The 22,254-nt window shown below is 40.4% G+C and overlaps 2 protein-coding genes across 2 annotated transcripts; one reads left to right on the forward strand and one right to left on the reverse strand.

Annotated features, from left to right (window-relative positions):
- The first annotated feature begins 1,273 nt into the window (after positions 1-1,273).
- gcc2 (GRIP and coiled-coil domain containing 2) lies at positions 1,274-22,140 on the forward strand. The gene is made up of 24 exons (XM_086266135.1): positions 1,274-1,461; positions 1,992-2,054; positions 2,302-2,386; positions 2,471-2,550; positions 2,641-2,745; positions 2,923-3,427; positions 3,546-5,404; positions 5,558-5,633; positions 5,766-5,866; positions 6,106-6,204; positions 8,053-8,172; positions 9,035-9,199; positions 9,389-9,493; positions 10,191-10,353; positions 10,765-10,865; positions 11,077-11,154; positions 11,249-11,386; positions 12,537-12,655; positions 13,145-13,321; positions 13,579-13,787; positions 15,470-15,697; positions 15,917-16,056; positions 18,909-19,110; positions 19,973-22,140. The coding sequence occupies exons 1-24, from the start codon at positions 1,456-1,458 to the stop codon at positions 20,044-20,046; spliced, it is 4,998 nt and encodes a 1,665-aa protein (XP_086122261.1). The 5' UTR covers positions 1,274-1,455; the 3' UTR covers positions 20,047-22,140.
- Positions 17,262-18,702, reverse strand: tmem223 (transmembrane protein 223). Its single transcript, XM_086266136.1, has one exon. It carries the CDS (start codon positions 18,166-18,168, stop codon positions 17,386-17,388), a length of 783 nt encoding a protein of 260 aa, XP_086122262.1. The 5' UTR covers positions 18,169-18,702; the 3' UTR covers positions 17,262-17,385.
- Positions 22,141-22,254: the final 114 nt, after the last annotated feature.

Here is a 22,254-nt window from a genome sequence, read left to right on the forward strand (position 1 = left end):
TAAAAACAAAAATGTGTCTAAAAAAGAGATTTGCAAATCTATGGATGGTCCGTGAAACCCAAAGATGATTAACAGAGAGAACAGCAGATGAAATAACTGTAAACTGTTTAAACAGATGTTGCAATACAAAAGCCAAATACAGGATGGCAGAAAGCCCATCAATAAAAGTCTGAACCATTTAATTTAAATAAATATAACAGAATATCCCTGTATTTTCCAAATCCCAAACTTATGACCTGCATAGTTTCCTTGTCTTAATCTCTTAAGTTATATATCAAAATTTGATTCTACCCCATCCTGCCTTGTCCCATGCAAACATACACTTTGCCTCATGTAGTTTGTTGGTATCTGTTCACTCTACGGCTAGATCGAGTGGCTTTGATATAGCCTATGTGTATAATAAACAGCAGTTGTATTTTACTTTTACAGTGGAATAAAATCTTTCTTGACCATAATACTAAATTCTGTTAATAATTTATTAAATGCTGAAAGCCCTGCTGCAGGCAGCTACTTACTATTTCTCCTCTCAGACATCAGGCCAGCAGTTAATTACAGGTTTTGCTGCCATATAACATACCCAGATAGACATCACATCTATGTAGCCATTTAAAACTATTTACCATAATCAGTATGTAATTAAGTTATTACCTAAATTATTTTCAGTTTTTGCCTTTTCCACATTTTAAAAATCCGAGCTGTATCTAACAGATGAAAGTGAACAGGAATTCAGTCTGTGCACAACTCAGAGAATGCAAAAGGCTCTGATTTAAAAGACAGATGTGCTGAGCTGGTGAAAGTGAGATGCAGAAACTCAAATTCCAGTTGGTAAATAATGTAATTAGATATAAATAAATTAAATATGAACATAGCAAATGTTCAATGATCAGCCAGGATCAGTATAACTTATACTACTGTTATGCTCTTTTTTCTTTTCTTTTCTTTTTAAACTAAATTTAATTTGAATTAAATGCTTCAAACATTTTATGTAAATTATTATTATTATTATTATTAAGGCATATGGGGGGCAGTTCGTTATAAAGTTTAGCTGCTGACATGTTTTTATTTGTTATGAATTTATAAGACTCAAAGTACTAATCATCACAACTTGGAAACAATGTAACAGTTAGAAATGTATCAATAATACATCGTTTGTTGTCTTTACGTTGAAAATAGATAGTTAACTTTTTTCTTCAATGTTAAATTATTGGTGATTGCCAGTGTCTGTGTTTAAAGTTGTGACGTCAACTATACCGACGTCACCTGGTGACGAATGCGGAAGCGTGTGCTTTAGCTTGTTAACTCAAAACCATAACAGAGGAGATGTTTTCCGTGTTTAATCTGTGACGAATCGTAAAATACTTTGGAAATCGATTCGACTTTGTCCGGTCAGGTTCCCGGCAATCTCTCTGACCTTGTCAGACGATTGAGAAGCAGTAAAAAGTCCGAAAAGCTGGGATGGAGGTAAATGATCAATGTGGAGGGGTTAGCGTTAGCTAGTCTCACAGATAGTAATGATGTGTACCTCGAGGTTAGCAATATATATATATATATATATATATATGTGTGTGTGTGTGTGTGTGTGTGTGTGTGTGTATGTGCGTCTGTTTCTTAATAGCTGTTGTTGTAATGCATAGTTAATTATCACGATGAACTGTGCTGGTAACAGTAAAAGTCACCTGCAGTAGTCCTACTGTAACAACCATGAATTTTAAATGTGCTTAATATCGAGACGTTACCTGGTGATACTTAACTAACTTTGCTTACACAGTTTCAGTAAAAATTCTTCTGCTTAGTTTCTTTGCCGAATTGACAATAAGTCCGTAATTAATCATAAAATGTTGTAAACGTACGCCACCAGAGGTAGACTTTTGGTAAAAAAGGACATTAAAGTAAAATTCAAAGGAAATATTATGCGACCTTTGTGGAATAAATCTGGAGTTGATCATAAAAACAAAACATTTTTTCATATTTTTCTTTTATTAAAAAAAAAGGACCCTGGTGGTACCGGAGCTGAGTCTGCGACTCCATCAGCAGCAAGCACACCCAAGTCAAAGGTACTGTACTTCAGCTGTCTACAGGCTTGTGAGAAATTATAGGAAAACCTTGACAGCCCCCTTTGATTCCCAGAGAATTCAACCTATTCTGTTCCTTTAATTTGTCATTACTGTCCTGCATACTGTTACGACTTACAGATAAGAGTTATATGTATCAACACTCTTCAGCTGGATTTTTTTCTGTTTTGTTAGAGATGTTTTGGTAAAGATATTTTAGCCTCCTTTTAACTTTGTGTCTTATTTTAAGCTGGACACGCTCTCTAAAGATGATCTCATCAAGTATGCAAAAAAGCAGGTAGCTGCCATGCAGAAGATGAAGAGCAGATGTACAGGTATCATTACACATTCATCCTGTGTATGTGTTGTGCCAGTACTATACAAGTTTATGTCATGAGTTTGTTTATTTGTCTTCTTAGATTTGGAAAAAGAAGTTGAAGCCCTGAAACAGCAATCCAAAAGCAGCAACAACAGCAGTTCAGATGACTCTTTGATACAGGTTTGCATGTTTGCTAAAAGCTTCTTCTGTTAACATGCAGTACTTCATTTTCATACTGCGTTACGTGAATTGTTTATTTGTGTGTAACAGGAGCTGACTGAGAGGATGGATGTGGTGCTGCTGGAAAAGGCGGAAACTCAGCAAAGTCTTGCAGTGTCTCGTAAAGAACTAGAGAAGACTAAACAGCAAGCCAAGGTGAAAGATAACACTCACACCGCTGTATGATGTGTAAGCCTGATTACACATTCAGGTTTGTGTTCAGAGAAACTCAAACGGGTTTATTTGAACACACTTTGACATTTATGCAGTCTAATAAATGTATTTTGTTATTGTAACCAGATCTTCTTAAAACACATATGCTGTTTGTTGCAGGATGATCTGGCAGCGCTGCAAGGTGAGTTTGACCGGGCGATAGGAGAGCACCAAAAGAAGATCAAAGCCCTAGAGAGCAGCATTGAGGAGTGCACCAGCAAACACCAAGAAGAGGTGTCTCATTTCCAGAAATTACTAAAAGAGCGAGAGGAGCGTGACAGAGAACGGGAGAGTGAAAGAGAGAGGGAGCGCCAAGCAGATCTTGCTAGTGCAAAAGAGAGTGCAGAGGAAGTCCGACGTTGCTTAGAAGCTCAGCTGGAGACCCTTCGAGCTGAACTGCAAACAATGCAAGAGCGAAATTCTCAGGAGGTTCTTGAGATCCAGGAGAACCACCAAAAGGAGTTGACACTGGCCCAGCAAGAGGTGGAGAACTTGAAGGAGGAGCTGGCTCAGAAGAGTCTGCAGCACGAAGAGGAAATGAGGACTCTAGAAGAGGACTACGAGATTGAGAGGGAACGTCTCTTGTTGCTCCAAGAGGAGCTAACTGAGCAGCTTGCACTCAAAGGTAAAAAAGCTCTTTTTAGTTAAGTCTGTTCTGGTATCAAAGTATTAATATTGTGTTTTCCTTTTTTTTCTTTAAATTCAGTTTCAATTAAATCAAAATATTACTGTTATATTTCCAGATAGCTACCTGCAGGATGTGCAGGAGGAAGATGAAGAAGCTGCCCGTGGTTCGGGGATCGCCAAAATGCTGGAGCTGTCTGGCTGCAGTCAGGGTGACTCGAGCCATGGTGATGGAGAGGAGACAGAGACGGGAAGACTAAAAGCGACACTGGATGATGTTCAAGCCCAGAACACCATGTTACAGGATGAGATGACCCTGCTTAGTAATGTGAAGGGTGAGCTCGAGGCAGAGCTGGAGAGGGTTAAAGAAGAGTTTCAAATAGAAAGAGAAGAACTGGAGTTCAAAATTAATGAGCTGCAGATGCTCAAGGACAGTGCTTCTGCTGAAGCTTCAGTGACCCAAGATCCTGATCAGCAAGGTGTCCTCAGAGAAGCTGAAGAGTCTGTGACCAGTCTAGCCAAAGAGCAAAACTCTCAGAGTCCAGAGGAGGAGCAGCAGAAACTAAACCAGGAGCTGAGGACAAAATGTGAGGCCTTAACCAAAGAGCGAGACTCTGCCCAGGCCGAGTGCCACCATATGAGGGGCATACTTCAGAGTTTTGAGACAGAATTGGGAGAGAAGACAAATGATTTTATCGTACAGTACAAAGCCATGAAGGAACAGGCAGCTAATAATATACGAGACCTTAATGAGAAGGTGGAACAGCTCAACAAGGAGAGGGATGAACTGCTGGAGAAGGTGAGAGAAGCTACAGATGAGAAGAATGCTCTGATGGGGGATATGCAAGACCTGAAACTGAAGCTTGAGAGCTCTCAAGGTGAAGAGCAAATGTCTTCAGCCTGCGAAGTGAAACAGTCGTTGGAGGACGTTACTAGGCAGAATGAGGAGATCATATCCCAGCTAGAGATAAAGGAGAACATGACTCAAGATCTGAACAAAAGGGTCGAAACACTGACTGAAGAGCGAGACAAAATGCAACACCTGCTGAAGATCAAAGAAGAGGAAATGCAAAAGCTCAATAATGAGAGAACAAAAGAAATTGAGAGGCTACAGGAGGAGAAAGAAAAGGAGGTGCTTTTGCTAAGAGAGGAAAAAGAGACGGAGCTGAAAAGCCTGAAAACAGAAACTGAGGATAAAGTGAAACGTTTAAACGAGGAGAGAGAAAAGTTAGAGGGAAGCCTAAAAGAGGAGTTTGTGAGATCTGAACAGACAGTTTCCACTTTAGAGCTGACTATAAAAGAGCTTTACACTGAAAAGTCTGATCTCCAGCAGAAAATGGAAGAGGCTCTCTCAAGGCTTTCCAAAGCTCAGGAAGAGAGGGAGCTCTTAGACTCTAAGCTAGCAGCCCTGGAAGCTCAGCTGAACCAGGAGACATCTGAAAAGCAAGAACAAGAAGCAAGGCTGAATTCAATGAAAACAGAGGCAGAACGAATCTCTGGTTTTCTTGGAGTAATGGAGGAAAATCTGGGTGAAGAACTCCAAGAGTCCATGAGAGAAGTCAAAGACCTCCAAGCACGGGTTGATGAGCTGGAGAAGGAGAGGGCCCTGTTGAGAAGCAGCCTTGAAGAAGCTCAAGGGGAGAGAACATTTGAGGAGGTGCAAACAGAGCTCAAGGCCCACATCAAAGACCTGGAACAAGAAAGAAACATGTTGAGAACCAACATAGAGGAGGTGGTGAAAGATACTGAGGGTCTCCAGAAAGACCTGCAGGATATGAAATCAGTCAATGAGAAGATCATCGAGGAGAATGAGAAACTGCAAGCTCAAATTTCTCTCATGACCAAGGAGGAGGAAGAGAGGGAGGAAATAGTGAGAAAGGTGGAGATCATGGAGAAAAAGAGCAGAGAGCTCAAAGAGCAGCTGACAGAAAAGGATTCACTCATATCGCAGCTGAGGACCGAAATGGCTTCTATCCAGGTGAGTGGAGCACGTGATGTGTGTTTATTTTCTGCAAATGGGGAGAGTAAGTGCTTCTCCACACTAGCACTAATGCATCTGTGAGGGGAAAAAGAACTGTTACTATGACAATTTGTTTTTGTGCTCTTTCTAACATTCTCTCTTTTTCCTCAGTCACCCTCTCAGGAGTCTCCAGAACAGTCTGCGTCCTCTGAGGAGAATAAATCGAATGAGACTGCAGAGAAAATAGGTGTGAAGATGATTTCTCTTCATGCTATTTATAAAAGCAATCTAATCTACAAGTTATCATGCAGAAAAGAACCAAAGATACTTTCCCGGACTTTTGATGAATCATATTCTTCTTTGTTTTAACTTCCTGCAGCTCTTTTGGAGAAAGAAAAAAAAGAAAAGGACGAGAAAATGAATAAAATCAAGGCAGTCGCTGTCAAAGCAAAGAAGGAGCTGGATGCCAGTAAGAAAGAGGTACTGTGAAGAATGAAGAATGTTATCATTTACCAACACAGACAATAAGGCTATAATGAAAAGCTTTAGATTTCTCTAAATAGCAAACATTGTGGTAGAAAACTTGCACTCCATACTGATCCTTAGGAGAACTCCACAACATTCTCTTGTTTTACAGATTCATGTAAACATGAATAATCAGTATATTTTTTGCCAGTAAATGAATGCTCGGTGGGGTTTTTTGTTTGTCTGTTTTTCAGGTTATAACCCTGAAGGAGGAAATAGAATCACTGAAAGCAGAGAGGGAGAAAGTGAACAGCTCTATGAAAGATATCATCCATGGTGCTGAAGGCTACAAGGTAGGAATCTTGGGTTGGAAAAGACTTGTAGCATACAAAGGAAAATAGTTTGCATGAAGTAGTGCACAAAGTATGTGAATTATCACAGTTTTGTCTTCTTACTATACAAACGTAAAAGACTGGGACAACTACATATTAATGCCTACGGGAGTTTAATGCCATGAAAACCATGGCATGAAGCTCCTGGCCCACAGTTTTTGTGCTGATTTTAATCCCAGAGGAGGTTTGGAGCTCTGCAGCTACTGAAGTAACTCAGTATCTGGATTCGATAAATCTGCTCTGTAACTTTATGTGGCTGACACTTCCTAAACAGTAACGCTCTCAGTGGCAGTATTTCAAAGTGGATCATAGAATATCTAAGACAGCATCCTGTTACAGCATCACACTCGAATTCAGCAAACTTTTTAAAACAGCCCATACTTTCACAAGTAAATGCAAAGCAGAAATTTGTATTTTCTTATATAAGTAGAGCGTTATAACTCCAGGAAGACACTTTTTTTTCTTTCTCATTGGATGCAGTACCCTCAACATATTTTGGTATTCAAAGTTTTAATTTATCAGCTCACCAACAAGCTCTAGATTTTAGCGTGTTACGTAGTGAGAATATATATTTTAACATGCGTAGTGATTCTGCTTGTTTCTGAGTAATTGACCTGACAGTGAAGCTGAGGGATAATCTTTCAAGGTTGACTCCATTAATACAGCACCATTGATTCAATCAGTTAACAAGCATAATGTATTCACTAGAGAAAGAAAATCTTTGGCTTATTTTCTGGAGAAGTTTCTAATGAAATATAGGTGCACTTTGGAGTTACTGGGATTTCTGACTTTCCTGCTTATAAAATAGGGTCATCTATTGATTGGAAGGTTGGTGGTTCAATCCCTGGTTCCCCCTAGTCTTTAATTTTTAATTTGATACTGATCAAAATGATTGAAAAACAGCATTTAAATAAAGTAATAACACATATACAGTTTTACACTGTAATGATTTGCGTTGCAGGCTGTTTGTCTATAAGAGTAATTTTTAGGCACATTTTATAAGCCAGCACTGGTGAAATACTTGTAATTGGGAAGGCTTCACAAACATGTTCTTGCTACAGTACCTGCAAGAAGAATCCTGCACTGTTTCTAATAGGCCTGACTTCCAAACAGTTAAGATAAAGGGTGTAAGTAAGGCATCTGTTGTTTGCATGTTAGATACTGTCTATATTACTTGAAGACACTAGGATCCTGTAGTGGGACTTTCATGAAACTGAAATTTCCAAGTGGAAAAACGTTTGTTTTCCTCTCGGGATTATGATGTCAGACGTGTCAGAACAGAGACGCCACAGTGAAGTATGTTTACACTGTGGCTCTTTTTCTCAATGGCTGTTTGAAATTGGCAGAACTATTAGGTTTGTATCCGGGTGTATCAGATGTTACTGCTTCGCATGGACCTTTTTATGTCATTAGCTTTTCATCAAAATAAAAGCATAGCATGAATTAAAGCAAAATAAACTTGACAGATTCCATTGTGCATTTAATTAGTTTCATGCATTACTAATACAAAAATCTTTCTAATTGGCAAGTAGAGGCACGCTCACTTTAAAAAAAGACTTTGTGTGAGACATTGCTCCCAGTGGTCTTCATAAACAGCCCCCAGATTGCACTTTGCTTTATGACTGTGTCTCCATTAAAGAATAAAACCACTGTGTTGTGTCTAATGAGAGTTTTGTCCCACGTTCAAATGTAAATGCAGCTGATAACTGAGATGCATAGTGTTTACCTTCACTGAGCTGTTCATCAGGTTTCCAGTAATGAATATTGAAGACTTGTTTGTGTGCGTGCGTGTGTGTGTTTTGTGTTTAGAACCTGCAGATAGATTACGACAAGCAGACAGAGCAACTGGATAAGGAGAGGGAGAAGGTGGAGGCGGCAGAGAGACAGATTGCTGAGCTGACCAAACGACTCAGCAGTGCTGTCACACAGGTAACACAGACACACATTCAGTCTCATGCACGACAACACACACACACACACAAACTCTCGGCCTCCACTAAATCAAAGCAGGGGATTTTGTCCAGTAATACATTTCTTCAATACTTACCCCATAATTCAGTTTCTGTATGATTTAGAGGGAGTCGTTTTAGCCGACAACACTTTACCCAGCTATATCTGACAGCCCGGCGCCCACAAATAGCCCATCAGATGTGACTGGGTGAGCTAGGGAGAAATTGTTTTTATATGTACTCTTTTCCCCAAGCTCATAACTGTTTCTCTCCAATGAGAGAAAAAGAGGCAGGTAAATGGAGCGGGCTGTAGCTTCCATCTGCTGCGTGCAGTACTGAAACACCATTTTCTGAAGCACAGGCTTAGTCTTGTGTGCGCTCATGGATCTCAGGGGAAGCGCGAAGACTGGAGCTAGTCGGTGATCTCAGAGTACGTCTGGGCATCTCTGTTTACCAATCATAGTTTCACTGTTTGGCTGACAGATGATGGGAGAGAGCTGCTGCACAGGAAGCCCATAGAGCCTGCTACTGTCAGATTTGCATGAATGATTTTTTTATTTTTATTTTTTTAGGTGTCACGTGCCAACTGGTGTATTTATAAATGAGAATGTTGACTACAAAATATGTAAGACAGCTTTCCTCTTTGTAAATCATCCTTTTTGTTTCCTGCGGTTCTTAACTGACACAGTAAACTGAAACCAGAATGAAGTTCACACTGTAGAGTCACTAAAGCTGACAGATTATGAGCAATAAATCAAATGAGAATACACCAGATTTCCTCAAGAGTATCACTGCACACTCACCTGACAGCGGCAATAAACAAGTCTTTTTTTTGTTTTCAGAGTGAGACACTGAGCAGTGAGAAGGAGGACCTTCTGGCTGGTATGGAAACCATGAGGAGCACATTGAAACAGTTAGAGACCAAGAATCAGGAGATGCAAAGGCAGTCAGCAAATTTGGAAAGAGACCTGCTGGCCGAGAGATCAATAAAAGAGCAAAAGATAAAGGTAGAAATGAAGAGAGATGGATGTCATCTCCCTCTTTTGTGCAAGCAACTACTCTATGTTTTATGTTTTTAAATAATCATAAAAACAGCCATGCACGGTGAATTTATTTTTATAATATGTAATCTGTATTACATTTAAATATACCCCCCCCCCCCCCTCCCCGCCATGTGCACTTGCTTGCCTCTCTAGGATTTGTCATCTGCCATGAAGGAGGCAGAAGAGCTGACAGCCCAGCTCCGCAAGCAGCAGCAGCAGTCTCAGCAGACTGCCCAGGAGCTGGAGCAGCTACGCAAGGTACACACACACAAATAACACACAAGTGCTTCTCAGACACTAGCGCGTCTCAGAGGGCCGATCCAGTCAAGCGACTGAGCTGGTGATGGCCGGCCTGCAGCTACAGCAGCACCTGATGAAGAGAAGGAGAGTAATTCTAGCCCACAGTACAGGGACCGCTGTTACTTTTCCATTAGTGGAGACCTACATAGTATAGACGTGTACATGAAAGCTGCCAGGAGGTGCCTACGTCATGTGAACACAAAGATTGGATTTTTCAGGTTGATACTGATAGTAGAAAGACAATTAAATGCTTATAAAGGTTTTTTTTTTTTTTTTATCTCATTTTGGCAGTTTTAGATCAGTAAACAAGCATGTTTTAAGTGCAGCAGAAATATGTAGATGTTAGTTCAATGGTAATTTAAGGAAGATGAGGGATTGTATTGTGTGGTTGTGACTGTAATTATTTAATTTAACTAGATTTTAGGACTTTAAAAAGTTAGATCCTTACTTTTCTTTAAGAAAACAATGTGTGTGTAGATTATTTCATCCACTTTCTTCAGCTGTCCAAGTTTCCAAAATACTAACTGCACAATATAGTCAGCATAATTCAATTAAATGTAGAGAGGAGGAAATCCAGAGTTTCAGATAAATGGACTTGAAGATGAGTCTTAGCTGTGCTCCGTTTAAAGCTGTAATACGTTGATTCTCCCTGCAGGAAGCACAGCAGAGCTCTCTGTTGGACATGGAGATGGCCGACTATGAACGTCTGGTTAAAGAACTCAACACCAAACTATCAGAAAAAGATGAGTGTGTTGAGGAGCTAAAGGGTCAGATAAACAGCCTCAACCTGAAGGAAGAAGTGCTCAAACAGGAAATTGGTATGATAACAAGTTCAGGTTTACACTCAGTGACTGGCACACAGAATAATACAATCCAAATGTATTTAATGTTGCACCGTATAATAATCTTTAATTGAAATTTTGCTCGGTGAAAGCAAAACTTCAGTTTTATTTATGTTCTATATTAGCAGCACACACCTGCTTTCACTGACCTGAAACATCTATTACTTTTGCATAGCCCTGTGTATCTGTGTGCCAGTACATGGGATCAGTAGGATCATTATTTAGGAAATGTTAGAGCTTGTTTTTTTCATTCCTCCTTTAGTTGCTTCATGCTGTCAAGCTCCATAATGACAGCAAAATACTAGAAAAATAAGAAGACTGCAGTTCAGAAATTATGCTGTTTGTGTGTGTGCACATGCCCATTCAAATGTGCAATTGTGTCATCAGAGTCTTTGAAGTCCCAGCTGGACCAGGGGGAGGAGAAAAACGCTAAGATAAAACAGCTGCTGGTGAAGACCAAGAAGGACCTGGCTGATGCCAAGAAACAGGTCTGTGTGTGTCTGTGTGTATTTGAGGTGTGTCTCCAAGGATTTCTTATGAATGTGTGTAATGTTGCTTCTTGATGAATGTAAATAGTGTTATGCAGCCATGTGTGGACATGACTGGAGGGGGGCCTTGAAGTTATTGGGAATTCTTAGTCATTTGTGTGCTTTCCTATTTGGTTGTATGTATTTAAATATTCCGTGTGCATGTTTGCAGGAAAGCTCACTCATGGTGCTGCAGGCCTCTCTGAAAGGAGAGCTGGAGGCTAACCAGCAGCAGCTAGAAAGCTCTAAGGTAACACACCTAGCACTATCCCTTTCAATAAACTGTAGAAATCCATTTGTTTCATACCTGTGGCACTTAATAAAGCCTGTGTTTGTGAATTTAGATTGAGGTGTGTGACCTGACAGCCGAGCGCCATCGCCTGCAGGAGCAGCTGAAGTCTGCGTTGGAGCAACAACAGAGAACCAGCAGCTCTCTGCAGCAACGCATACAGAGTCTGCAGCAGGAAAGAGACACTGCCAAGGTGCGTGTGTTGACTTTTCACTTATAACAGTTGAATTGACAGTTTACGCTATAATAACTCAACCATAACGACACCGAAGTCGTTCAAGGACACCTTAACTGTAAATTTTCAGGTGCTGTAGCTACGTCAGACCCGTCCAGCTTTGATTAAATTAATCGAAGGCTTCTACAGCTCAGGCTCAGTAGTGTTATATGAGTCTGCAACTAATGACTACTTCTATTATTAATATCTGAATTTTTTTTTTGATTAATCCACAAATCTTTGTAGTATGTAGAATTTTTGAAAAGTGCTCAAGGTAAAAACTTTTAATTATTCATTTTTGGGTCACCAACACTGAAAAAAACAAATTCCACTATATGTATAACACAAACGAGAACTGGGTAATGTATTTATGCATGACGTTTTTAATTTTATTGATTATTTTAAGAATATTTTAAGGTCTTACCTTACCTTATATCTTATATCTTACATGTATCGTGTAGAAACTGTTGTTGTGATTTGGCGCTATATAAATCAAATAAATGTATTTGATTTGAATTAATTGAATTTAACTGAGGTGATACTACTAATCTGAAGTCAATGGAGGAAGATTCTTTGGCTCAGATCAGTTAAACAGCTTTACAGAAACTTCTGTAATTAGATCTAGAAACTGTAAGTCTTTATAACCATAGATTCCTGCAACAGGAAACAAAAATCTGCAAACTAGTCCTTTCTGGTAAATACCCGACCAACCAACTATCTATCTGACCTTGATTTACCTGTAATCTCCAATGCTTGGTGACATCCAAGACTGACAGTAAAATAAATGCTTTAGTCAGCTGCTGCCACCTCTGGCTCAGTCTTTACTTTTTCCCCTTTACATTTTTAGACAGTAAGAGAGGTTTGTGAATGGGTTGTTTGCCTAGAGCAATTTAAGTTAAGTTATTGCTTTCTTTCTGTAAAAGACAGTCTTCATCATTGTTCATCCAGTGAAAAACTGGTTTTATGTAAGCTGTGGTATTGAAATCTCAATTTTTGTAAATGTGTGAGACACAACAAAAGTTTTCTTTATTAGATTTTCTAACAAGACTCACTAAAATAAATTTGTTCACCAACAATATATTAGAAAGTCAATCGTATACGTCTTGTTAACCTTTTGTATTGATTCCAGGTTGAGCTTGAGGCAACAACCAAGGAGTTTGAGAGTTACAAGGTGCGAGTCCACAATGTTCTCAAGCAGCAGAAGAGCAAGACGACCCAGAATGAAGTAGACTCTGGCAAACTAGAGAGGTAAAGGCATGCAAGAATGATAGAAGTCTACAAAGACTGTAATAACAGACAGCTGTTAAATGTATGTAACCAGTGGCGGACTGTGTGATGTAGATCATTGCATGTGAAATTAATGGTAACACATTCAGTTGGCTTTACATTAGAGGAATTCAAATCTTACTGCATTGATTAAGGATGCTGTTCTAAAGCTTCTCTCTCCATGTGAGACTTTTAAACACATGAAAAACTCAAAGTACACCCAGAGTTAGGGTTAGGAAAGAGTGTTGTTCAGATGTGATCAAGAAAACTTAAATAACATGCAAAATGTCAAAATGCACAGCACATAATTGATTTTGAACACAAACACCGTGTATTTACAATGACCAAAGCTGAATTATTGAAGACACGGTATAACCTACAAGAAATCCCACATGAGAAATAATTTACATTCATTTTCATCCTTCTAAAAGAAAATATCACTGTAAGAGTAACGTGTGGTGTGTTTTTCAGGGAGCAGTTGGTCTCTCAGGTGGAACAGCTGAGGACGCGACTGGTGGAGAGCCAGCAGAGTCTCCAGAGCAGCGCAGCAGAGCTGCAGCAGCTCCAAACTGAGCATGACACTCTTCTGGAGAGACACAATAAAATCCTTCAGGAAACTGTAAGCAAGGAAGCTGAGCTCCGTGAGAGGTGAACACACTTTTATTTTTTATGTTGTTCTTTAATCTTGTCTTGGCAGGAATTCATTGTACTGTCACGTTGTTGATACGCAGCACGTTTTAGCCTTTTCAGCTGTTCATCCTTGCATTTGATTTTGCAATCAGGAGACATAATCGCACATGCTGAGAACACCTGATTGCGCCATTTTTATTTTATTTTTTTTTTTACTTACCTGTAGCATTTCATATTGACTTTCTAAACTCTCTTCCTGCTCTGTCCACCTACAGGCTTTTGTCATTGCAGTCAGAGAACGTGACCCTGCGGTCAGACCTGTCCCAGGCCCAGGCTGACCTGTCTTCCCAGGTTGAGGCCCAGCGGCAGACCTACAGGGAGCAGCTAAGAAAGCTGCAGGATGACCACCGGGCCACTGTAGAGACCCTGCAGGGCCAGCTGACTCGTGTCGAGGAGCAGCTCTTTACCCTGCAGAGCCAGAACAGTAAGCATGGGGGTGGGGTTGTAAACTTGAGCCAATACCTGATTCCCTACAAGAGGTAACAGAGCAAATAGGTGACGTAACATTTTTATCTTTTACTAAAGAGCAGACAGCAATAGACTCAAGGAGTACATGAAAGGTATGGTATATAGAGATCAATGAAATCATCAAGTGCTTTAGTTTTCCATGGTGCTTGCACTTCTCCTACATGAGTGGAGTGATGTGAGTCAGAAAGAAAACCATGAAGAGGGCATCAGTGTGTTTATCAGAAGAGCAGCATTGAAAGCTCATTCATCACCTCCCACACAGCTGCCCGCTGGAGTCAAACAGCAGAAACACACACAGTAGTGACTAGGAAAGGCGTGTGTGTGTGTGTGTGTGTGTGTGTGTGTGTGTGTCTTCTCTGTCACTTGAGGACGCCAGGTGTTGGCAAGGTTCCTCAGCTCTATCCCCGCCTCTCAGTGTGGCAAACAGCTCACTGTGGCATCTGGAGAGACTCATCATTAGTGGCTCACACATGGATGCAAGGATTAACTCGATACTGGAGCCAATATTAACCTTAATTTGAAGTCATATTTGAGCCACTTTTTACCACTATGCTTCAATTTCACGCCAGATTAAATGCGTTACTGCCCTATCGGACAGACGGGAGATAAAACTACTGGCCTCGTATTTTTTTTCTTTAATAAATCAGATGTAACATTTATATATGCCTTTTGTCATATTTTGTCTAATCTTTTATCCAAACCTTCAAGCAGCACATAGACACACACATAAAAAAGTCTTTTATAAATTAGAAATCAGTCAGTGTTTAAGCCTTTCCAGCTGTTCCCTCTGTTGCAGGCTGTTGTGATGGCTTTGCAGAAACACTGCTCAGTATTTTTCAGATATACATATGATCCCCAGGGTGTTTACTTTCCTGTAAATTAGATGCTTTTATTTCCTTATTGATTTCTTTAAACCTTTCTATTAGAGCCTGATGTACTATTAAATCAGGACTCCTGTATGCTTCACTCTTTTGAGTGGCAGTTGTCATGATTTGGTTGATTAGAACTGGGTAAATATGTTGGGCTCTTGAGTTTACTGGACTTGAACTATTATGAAACGTGTTCAGTATGCAGGTAGACTTCTTGCTCCTCTCAGTCGGCTACATGACAAGGGAAGTAAAGAGCCTGACGGGAGGTGGCGAGGTGAGGGGGATTGGTAGCGAGTCTGGCCTCTTGGATCAGTTAAGGTTCATTAATCACAATCTATTCTTCTGAAGTTTTCTCATTTTTCCCTCTACCCTTCTCTTCCCACGTCACCATTTATGCCAGCTGAACTGGTTAAGACCTGGAGTAGTCTGGTGCCCCCTCATGTTACAGTGAAGTAGGACACTAACTCACAGCTGCTGTGATCGGACTTGTTTGTACATAAGAATCCAGAGATGCTTAAAAAAAGATCTGAAGGCTGCTTTCAGTTGAAACCCTTTTAAATTCCTTTATTTATTTACTATTTTCCACCAGGGATTTTACTTAAACATTTTAAGGCCATGAGCAGAAAGTCTTTTTTTCTTTTTCTTTTTAATTCTTGTTTGACACATCTTGAATCCAACCTCCTCCTTCTCTCTTGTTCAATATGAATGTATTGATGTGCCCAGAAGACCCACACAAATCTTCTTCTTCCAACCTTTTACACCCACTCAGATTCAGTTGCTGTCCAGTCCAGCCGTAAACCGCTGGCATCAGATCCACAGCGCAGAAACACTGACCAGAACCAGGCGGGTGTGGGACCAGTGGCCCTCAGCGACCTGCAGTCTATGGCCAGGGAGGAAGGTGAGGGCATGGAGACCACTGAGACTGAGAGCTTCTCCCCTGCTCCTACATCCCTACCCTCTCTGGAGCAGCTTCTCACATCTCCAGAACCCAAACAAGGTGTGTTTGAAAGCAGAGGTCCACAAAAAAAAAGAAAAAAGCGCATTCAGTTTCCAAAAGGACTGCATATGTGACCTATTCAACAAGATATAATGATGAGCGTTACAATGAACAATGAATGACTATGTTTGGGGGAAAAGAATAGATGCAGACTTTGTGTAGTGACAGAGTTTAATGTATTATATCACCTCCTGTATGTGGCATTTGTTATATCTCTAGAGCCATTTGTGTGGACAGTGGAGCCAACCAAAGAAGAGTTAAGTGAAAAGCTGAACACAACCACCCGCAGCATGGAGCACATGAACAGCCTGCTGCATGAAACTGAGGCTACCAACGCTATTCTCATGGAGCAGATCACTGTATGTATACTTCCTCAATTATACAAACACAGAAACAACATTTTTTTTTTGTTGCTCAAAACTAAATTAGAGACCTAATAACCCAGACAAGTTGTCTATTTTAAAGTTGCCTCCCCTGCGCACTTAGCAAATCTACTATATGACACATCCCCTATAATAAATAGGACCTACTCCTAAGCATTGGTTACAAAACTCAAAGAGAATGATCCCCTTTATTAACGAACCACTTGCAAGATTTAAAAACATACAATTAAAATCACTGAAAGATGTTTCTTCAAGACCGAGAGCAAACGCATTGCCTACATTTGCTGTACTACTACTACTGTTAGCTGAAGGAATGGCATAATTTTAAACCATCTGATTACTTTCTTATTTACCTCCCCTTTCAGGTTGGGCAGGGCATTCAGCATTTAATTAAAAAAGAATCTGCCAAATCAAACGTGCAGATATCCACTGTATCGACCCGCTGAGGATAAGAAAGCAGTCAAAAGTAGATTAACTTTAAGTATTTATTTTACATACATTCTGAGTTATAAAGATCATCTTTAAAGTTATTTTGTATTGTATTAGTATATTTACATTATAGGTTTTATTACATTAGAATATGCCATATTTATTAAGTGTTATTAAAGGAAAAGGTCTGTTCTCTGGTTTCTAGCACTTTATAAGGCACATACAGAATTGCTGTAATTCAGGCTCAACTCTCTTACTTACTATAAGCTTTTATTTAGGAGGTTATTGGTGGAAAAACTGTTAGAATTAGTCATGCTTGTATGTGCTACTGATCTGTGCATTGTTAAGAAAGTCGTTAAAGGTAACTGTTTCTAACAGTTTGTTCTTCTCTACTGATAAATATCTGTATTTTTACTCATGCTTATATTTGTGTTGTCTGTTGCCCGTCTTTTTTTCGGGTAGCGCGGTCGTGTACTGGCTATATATCACCTCAAAGCATGAAGGTTCTGGATTCAGGCCTGCAGAGGTCTGTTTTTTCCAGGGCTTTTGTGGCTTTTCTCCAGGGGCTGATTTTAATCGGCCTATAAAATTTCTTTTTAGGTAAAGCACACTGCATTTACACGTAAAGAAATGTGCAATATACATAAAAATTCCAGTTCATTACTTCAAATATTAAATTCTTGGAAATTTATATAATAATACTGAGTCAAAAGCGTGAGGTTTTCAATGTAATGAACTAAATGAGCCAAGTATTTGTTGTCAATCATTTAATTAATTCGGATTGTACAGATCAGATGAAAAACACACTGATATATTAGTGTGGCAGCCACGTGAGCACACACCTGTAGACTGCTGTTTCAGGTGTGGCAGCTGTGTTTAAAGTGGCCTGTATGCACCAACGGTAATATCAAACAGCTTGGCGTTGTTCACAGTCCCCTCTTTGTCCAGAAGAAAATAGAACTTGTGCCCTTTGACCCTTAGAGGAATAAAGGAAGTGGTCTCCTGCCTGTGGGCGTGGCAGGCTACATGAGACAGAGGGACTGTTATTCTCCTGCCTTGGCTTGGTCCCAGAGGTGACTGTGTGCAGACTGTCACCATCCTCCCACCCTGGTGTAAAACCACTTTGCTGACAGAGCGCCGACAGAACAGAGCCCCGAGTACCACTATGCCTGCTCCTATTGTCAGGCATCCCAGCGTGAAACCATACCTCCAGGTGTTTGAACCCAGGTTCATCTCAAAGCTCCATATTCCCGCCAGACCCGTGGTGGCAGTGCTAGGCGTCTTGGTTCTCCCCTTCTCTTTAGTGCCGCCCGTGTCTCTGAGCCCCGTGTAGGCGAATTGAGCCAAGTACGTCCAGAAGACGAACTGTCCGCCGCAGAAGATCGAGAGAAGCCGGAAGAAGCGGGTCCTGTCGTGCTCGAACAAGGTGACATCTCTGGGCGGCTGGGTGGAGGTGCACATCCTCCGGCGTACGGCCAGCTGGGGGCCTGTGTGGGCAAATATGCCGCCCAACAGTCCGGGAGAAGCACCAAACCGGGAGGACGTGCTGCCGAGAGGCGTAGTGTGCGCCGACAACGACGTGTTTCCAACCTGGTTTAGCTGAACGCTACGGAACCGAAACCGCCTGGAGTAACACCACAGCAGCTGCTCGAAGCCCATCTTTGTCTGTCGCTGTAGTTTTTTAAGCTATTTCGCACAAGAACTTGTAACAGCAGTCTGGCGAGGAAGGAGTGGCTAGCCGGTCCAGCGGGCATGTGGTGTGGAGGTTAGCCGGATAACACGGAACCAGTCGGTTAAATCCAATAACAGACCTTTATTCGCCGTCAGCAACATTACACTTTATAAGCCAGGTCTCCTCGGCTGTACTCGTCCGAACCTACATGCGCGGGGATTGGTACCACCAGCGCCAGCTTGTCACAACAGTAAGTAAGGTGCTTTCTTGGAGCATGGAACATGAGCAGCATGAAATGGCTGCCGCTAACAACTCACACACCCACTAGGAGACCCCCACAGCTACTACAATAGTTGGGCAACCCCCCCTAGTGGTGCTATAACCCAAAAGGTTTGTTACAAACTGCTGCAGTCCGGGTTTAAAAGTCGCTGTTGTACTCGCGTTCAACGCTTCATATTCAGTAGACAAGAGGACGTCGCCATGCTTGTTGTATGTGACGTAAGTTGCTCGCTTACGGAAAGTAGCGTGGACCAAATTTAATGTTATCTCTTCGATATACTAGTAATCACTAAAACCTCTGAGCTGACCTCCTATATTCCTATTTTTTAAACCTGAAATGGACTCGACAATCTATTGTGCATTAGCTTATTTTCCTGCCGTTTAGCATTAGCCGAAGGGACGCTTGGATATTGTAAATTTTAAAGCGCTTGTATGTTCTACCTCCTAGCTGTTGAAGAGTGAAGTTCGCCGTCTTGAGCGAAACCAGGAGAGGGAGAAGAGTGTGGCCAACCTGGAGTACCTGAAGAACGTCCTCCTGCAGTTCATCTTCCTGCGATCCGGCAGCGAGAGGCAGGCTCTGTTGCCCGTCATCCACACCATGCTGCAGCTCAGCCCAGAGGAGAAAAGCAAATTGTCTGCCATTGCACAAGGTATGCAATGGGTAAACCTTGTTTGCATGCATTTATAAAAAGAAAAATCTTATTCACCGCATGACCTGTTCAAAAGGTTATTATGTATGATTTAAAGTGTAGAAATCTTTTGGTCAGAAATTTGCATCCACGCCTCATGGAAAAGAATTCTATGGGAACTTTGGACATTTAATGATTTATGTGAGCTCTTATTTTTCTTTTGTTAATGTGAGGGATGATTGTACCGTATATTTCTCTTAATTAATTTAAAAGCAAGAATTGGGTGCACAAGTTTGAGCTTATCTTGGATTTTCTCTAATCCACATAGGGCCAGAATTATACTTGGAAACTCAAATATATGCATACACTCCAACTAATATTAATATATGCTACCACCACCATGCTTGACAGCTGTCACAGTAGTCTTAGGTTTGAAAGTCTCACATTTACACTTCCAAACATATCAACAAACATTTCTCCACAAGTTTCCAGCTCGTGGCAGTCTTGAGCCTTGGTGATTTCTGAAAATAATTTATTCTCATTTTATGATGGTAAAGTGAAACTGCCAAGTCATTAAAGGTGTATGCTGTATTCCACCCTGAAAAAGAAACCATTTCCAATTCACTTACAGGAGCGCACGGCCCCACTGCAAGAATTTGTCTCTGCTGTGTTTTCTACAGAGCAGCGTCACAGTGATTTTCATGCTGAGTCATAATAGAAAACACATAACGACAACCTGTCTTTGATTTTTTTTTTTTTTTGTTTCTTCAGACAAAACCCTTTTTTTTAAATTAATCTCCTCTTTTCTGAAGTGCTGCAGGTTATAGCATCCAGAATACCTCATTAATGTCTAACCACCTGTTCTTGTGTCTCCTCTCTGCAGGTGAGGAGGAGGCGTCTGGGTCTCGGAGCTCAGGCTGGACCTCCTACCTCCACAGCTGGTCTGGGATCAGATAAAACCGACCACAAATCAAAGCCAAGAAAACACTGGGAGCACAAAGTCGGCGTTATTACTGAGCCTTTATTTTTAATGTAAAAACCTGTCCTCATCATTGAAGCTGCACTTTTAAAACAGTGACAACTGGGAGGTTAACTGGGGGAACTTAAAACTTTGGTGGGATGCAGTAGATGGGACCAAGGAATGTATCAGATAAAGAGGAGTGTACGATTAAGATGAAGAAAACCAAAATATTCAACATGTATAAGAATTTGAGTTTGCAGTGCAATAGCTACATGGGTCTCTTACTGATAACTGTGATGAATATCTGTCTTCCTTCAGCGTGCTATAAACATGTATTCCAAACATTTACTGGACGTAATGGTTACACAGTGAGGCATTACAAAGCATCATTACTAAAATGAATGGGTATAATAAATTAAGTGTATGTTATGTGATGATCGCAGTGTTTTTAAATCCAAAAGGGTGCAAACTAATTGTGAGAGGAAACCTAATCAAGGGGAAGAAATGTGTGCTGGTGTATTGCTTGATATGATTTATAGATCTTTAATTACTTCTCAAGACAACTTTACCTGCATTTTATGATGGGCTTGATTTAGTAAATCAAGCCCATCATAAAACCGTGTAAATTTACATTAATGTAAACCGTGTAAATTTTACACGGTTTACATTTTAGCTTTTCTCAGAGGTATACCTAAAACTTATAGGCTGTTGAATGTGATTGAACTGCCTTCATGTCAGCCATTCTACTGGTCTCTGCCGTATAGAAATTAACCTTATTCACAAAAAATTTGATTCTCTGATTTTACGTTTAACTTGGTTGTTTCCCGGAAGGTAAAGAAAGCATTAGGCGATCTGTAACGCAGTATGCTGTGGGAAACGTGTGTGTAATTTACAGTAGTTCATGGGCTAAACTGCCATAATCTCATTTCAGTTGCACTGGGATGCGTGTTTATAAGTCTGAGGTTCTCTTCAACATTACTGATTGTTGGTGAGGAACTGTGATGACCTGTTATGCTCCTTCCCACCTGTATATTTTTATTTTCGAGTAGTTTCTCAGACTTCATGGTTTAAAAAAATGCTTGTCTTATTCTGAGCTTTGATGCAGCCCTTCATCCACTTTTGATTCTCACTCCCTTTAAGACAGCCTCTTTTTCTGATTGGCTGCCCCTCACTAGCAAAAGGTTGGACCTCCTGTGATCATATCAGTGATTTCACCCCTCACTGACATCACACAGAGCCAAGAGTGTAAGAAAATGAGTGTTTATAGCAGTATAAAGCCTGGGCTTATTTGCACATACACTCTTTTGTGTTTAATCCAAACTTCCATACATATGTCTATAAAACAGACAATAATAGAACACTTTTAACATTTTTCCCCAGGCTGGTTTTACAGTTTTATTGTTAAATCATCACATACTCAACTCAGGTGCACTAACAGTTTCCATGTCTTGAGTTCTGATTCATCGTGCCCTGTAATAATTTGTAATATTAGTTGCGACTTTAATATTGGACCATTATTGGACCATTATTTTAATAGTTTGTCTCTCTTTTATGGGAGTGTTTTATAGTTTTGTCATTTGTGTTGCAATTTAATCACCGAACCTTAACAAAGATTTGTTGCATCTTGCAGTTTCCATTGCTGAAAGCACATCTGCCTCGCAAAAGTGTCCTTGAGCAAGGCTCCTCATCAGACCTATAGATGCTGTTGATTTTACATTCTGACTTTTGACCTGTGCTTTGAGTTTGAAAAACACCTCATATCTACCCCGCTCCCAGTGAAACACATACTTACTCATATGAATACAGTTTTCTGCTGACCAGTGATAAAAATAATTATTAACCGGTTTATTTTCTCCCCCTATTGGCAGCTTTTGGTGATTCACCCAGCACAATGGACTGTATTTATATGTAGACTTTTATATTTATGATACTTAACGTGGGCAGAAGCTATGAGAGATTACCCGAACTGCAAAATCGTACTCAAGAAAGACTACGGCAGTGATTGTTTGTATGTTTTTCTGGTGTATTTACAACTGTAAAAAAAAAAGAGAACTTAACAAAGATTAAAATGATTCCATACTTTGCATTCAGTCCGTGTCCTTTATTTATAATTGATTTTTGAAGTGCAGCATTGCATCTACAGCTTCTAATCAGCAGCCAGATGTTTTACATTTTTCTTTCTTTCTTTTTTTTTTTTTTTGAGG

The sequence above is a fragment of the Aulonocara sp. 'chitande type north' Nkhata Bay genome, linkage group LG16 (genome assembly GCF_057382095.1).
Source record: "Aulonocara sp. 'chitande type north' Nkhata Bay isolate Kocher_YH1m ecotype deep benthic linkage group LG16, A_spYH_male_GT1.1, whole genome shotgun sequence".
Lineage (NCBI taxonomy): Eukaryota > Metazoa > Chordata > Actinopteri > Cichliformes > Cichlidae > Aulonocara > Aulonocara sp. 'chitande type north' Nkhata Bay.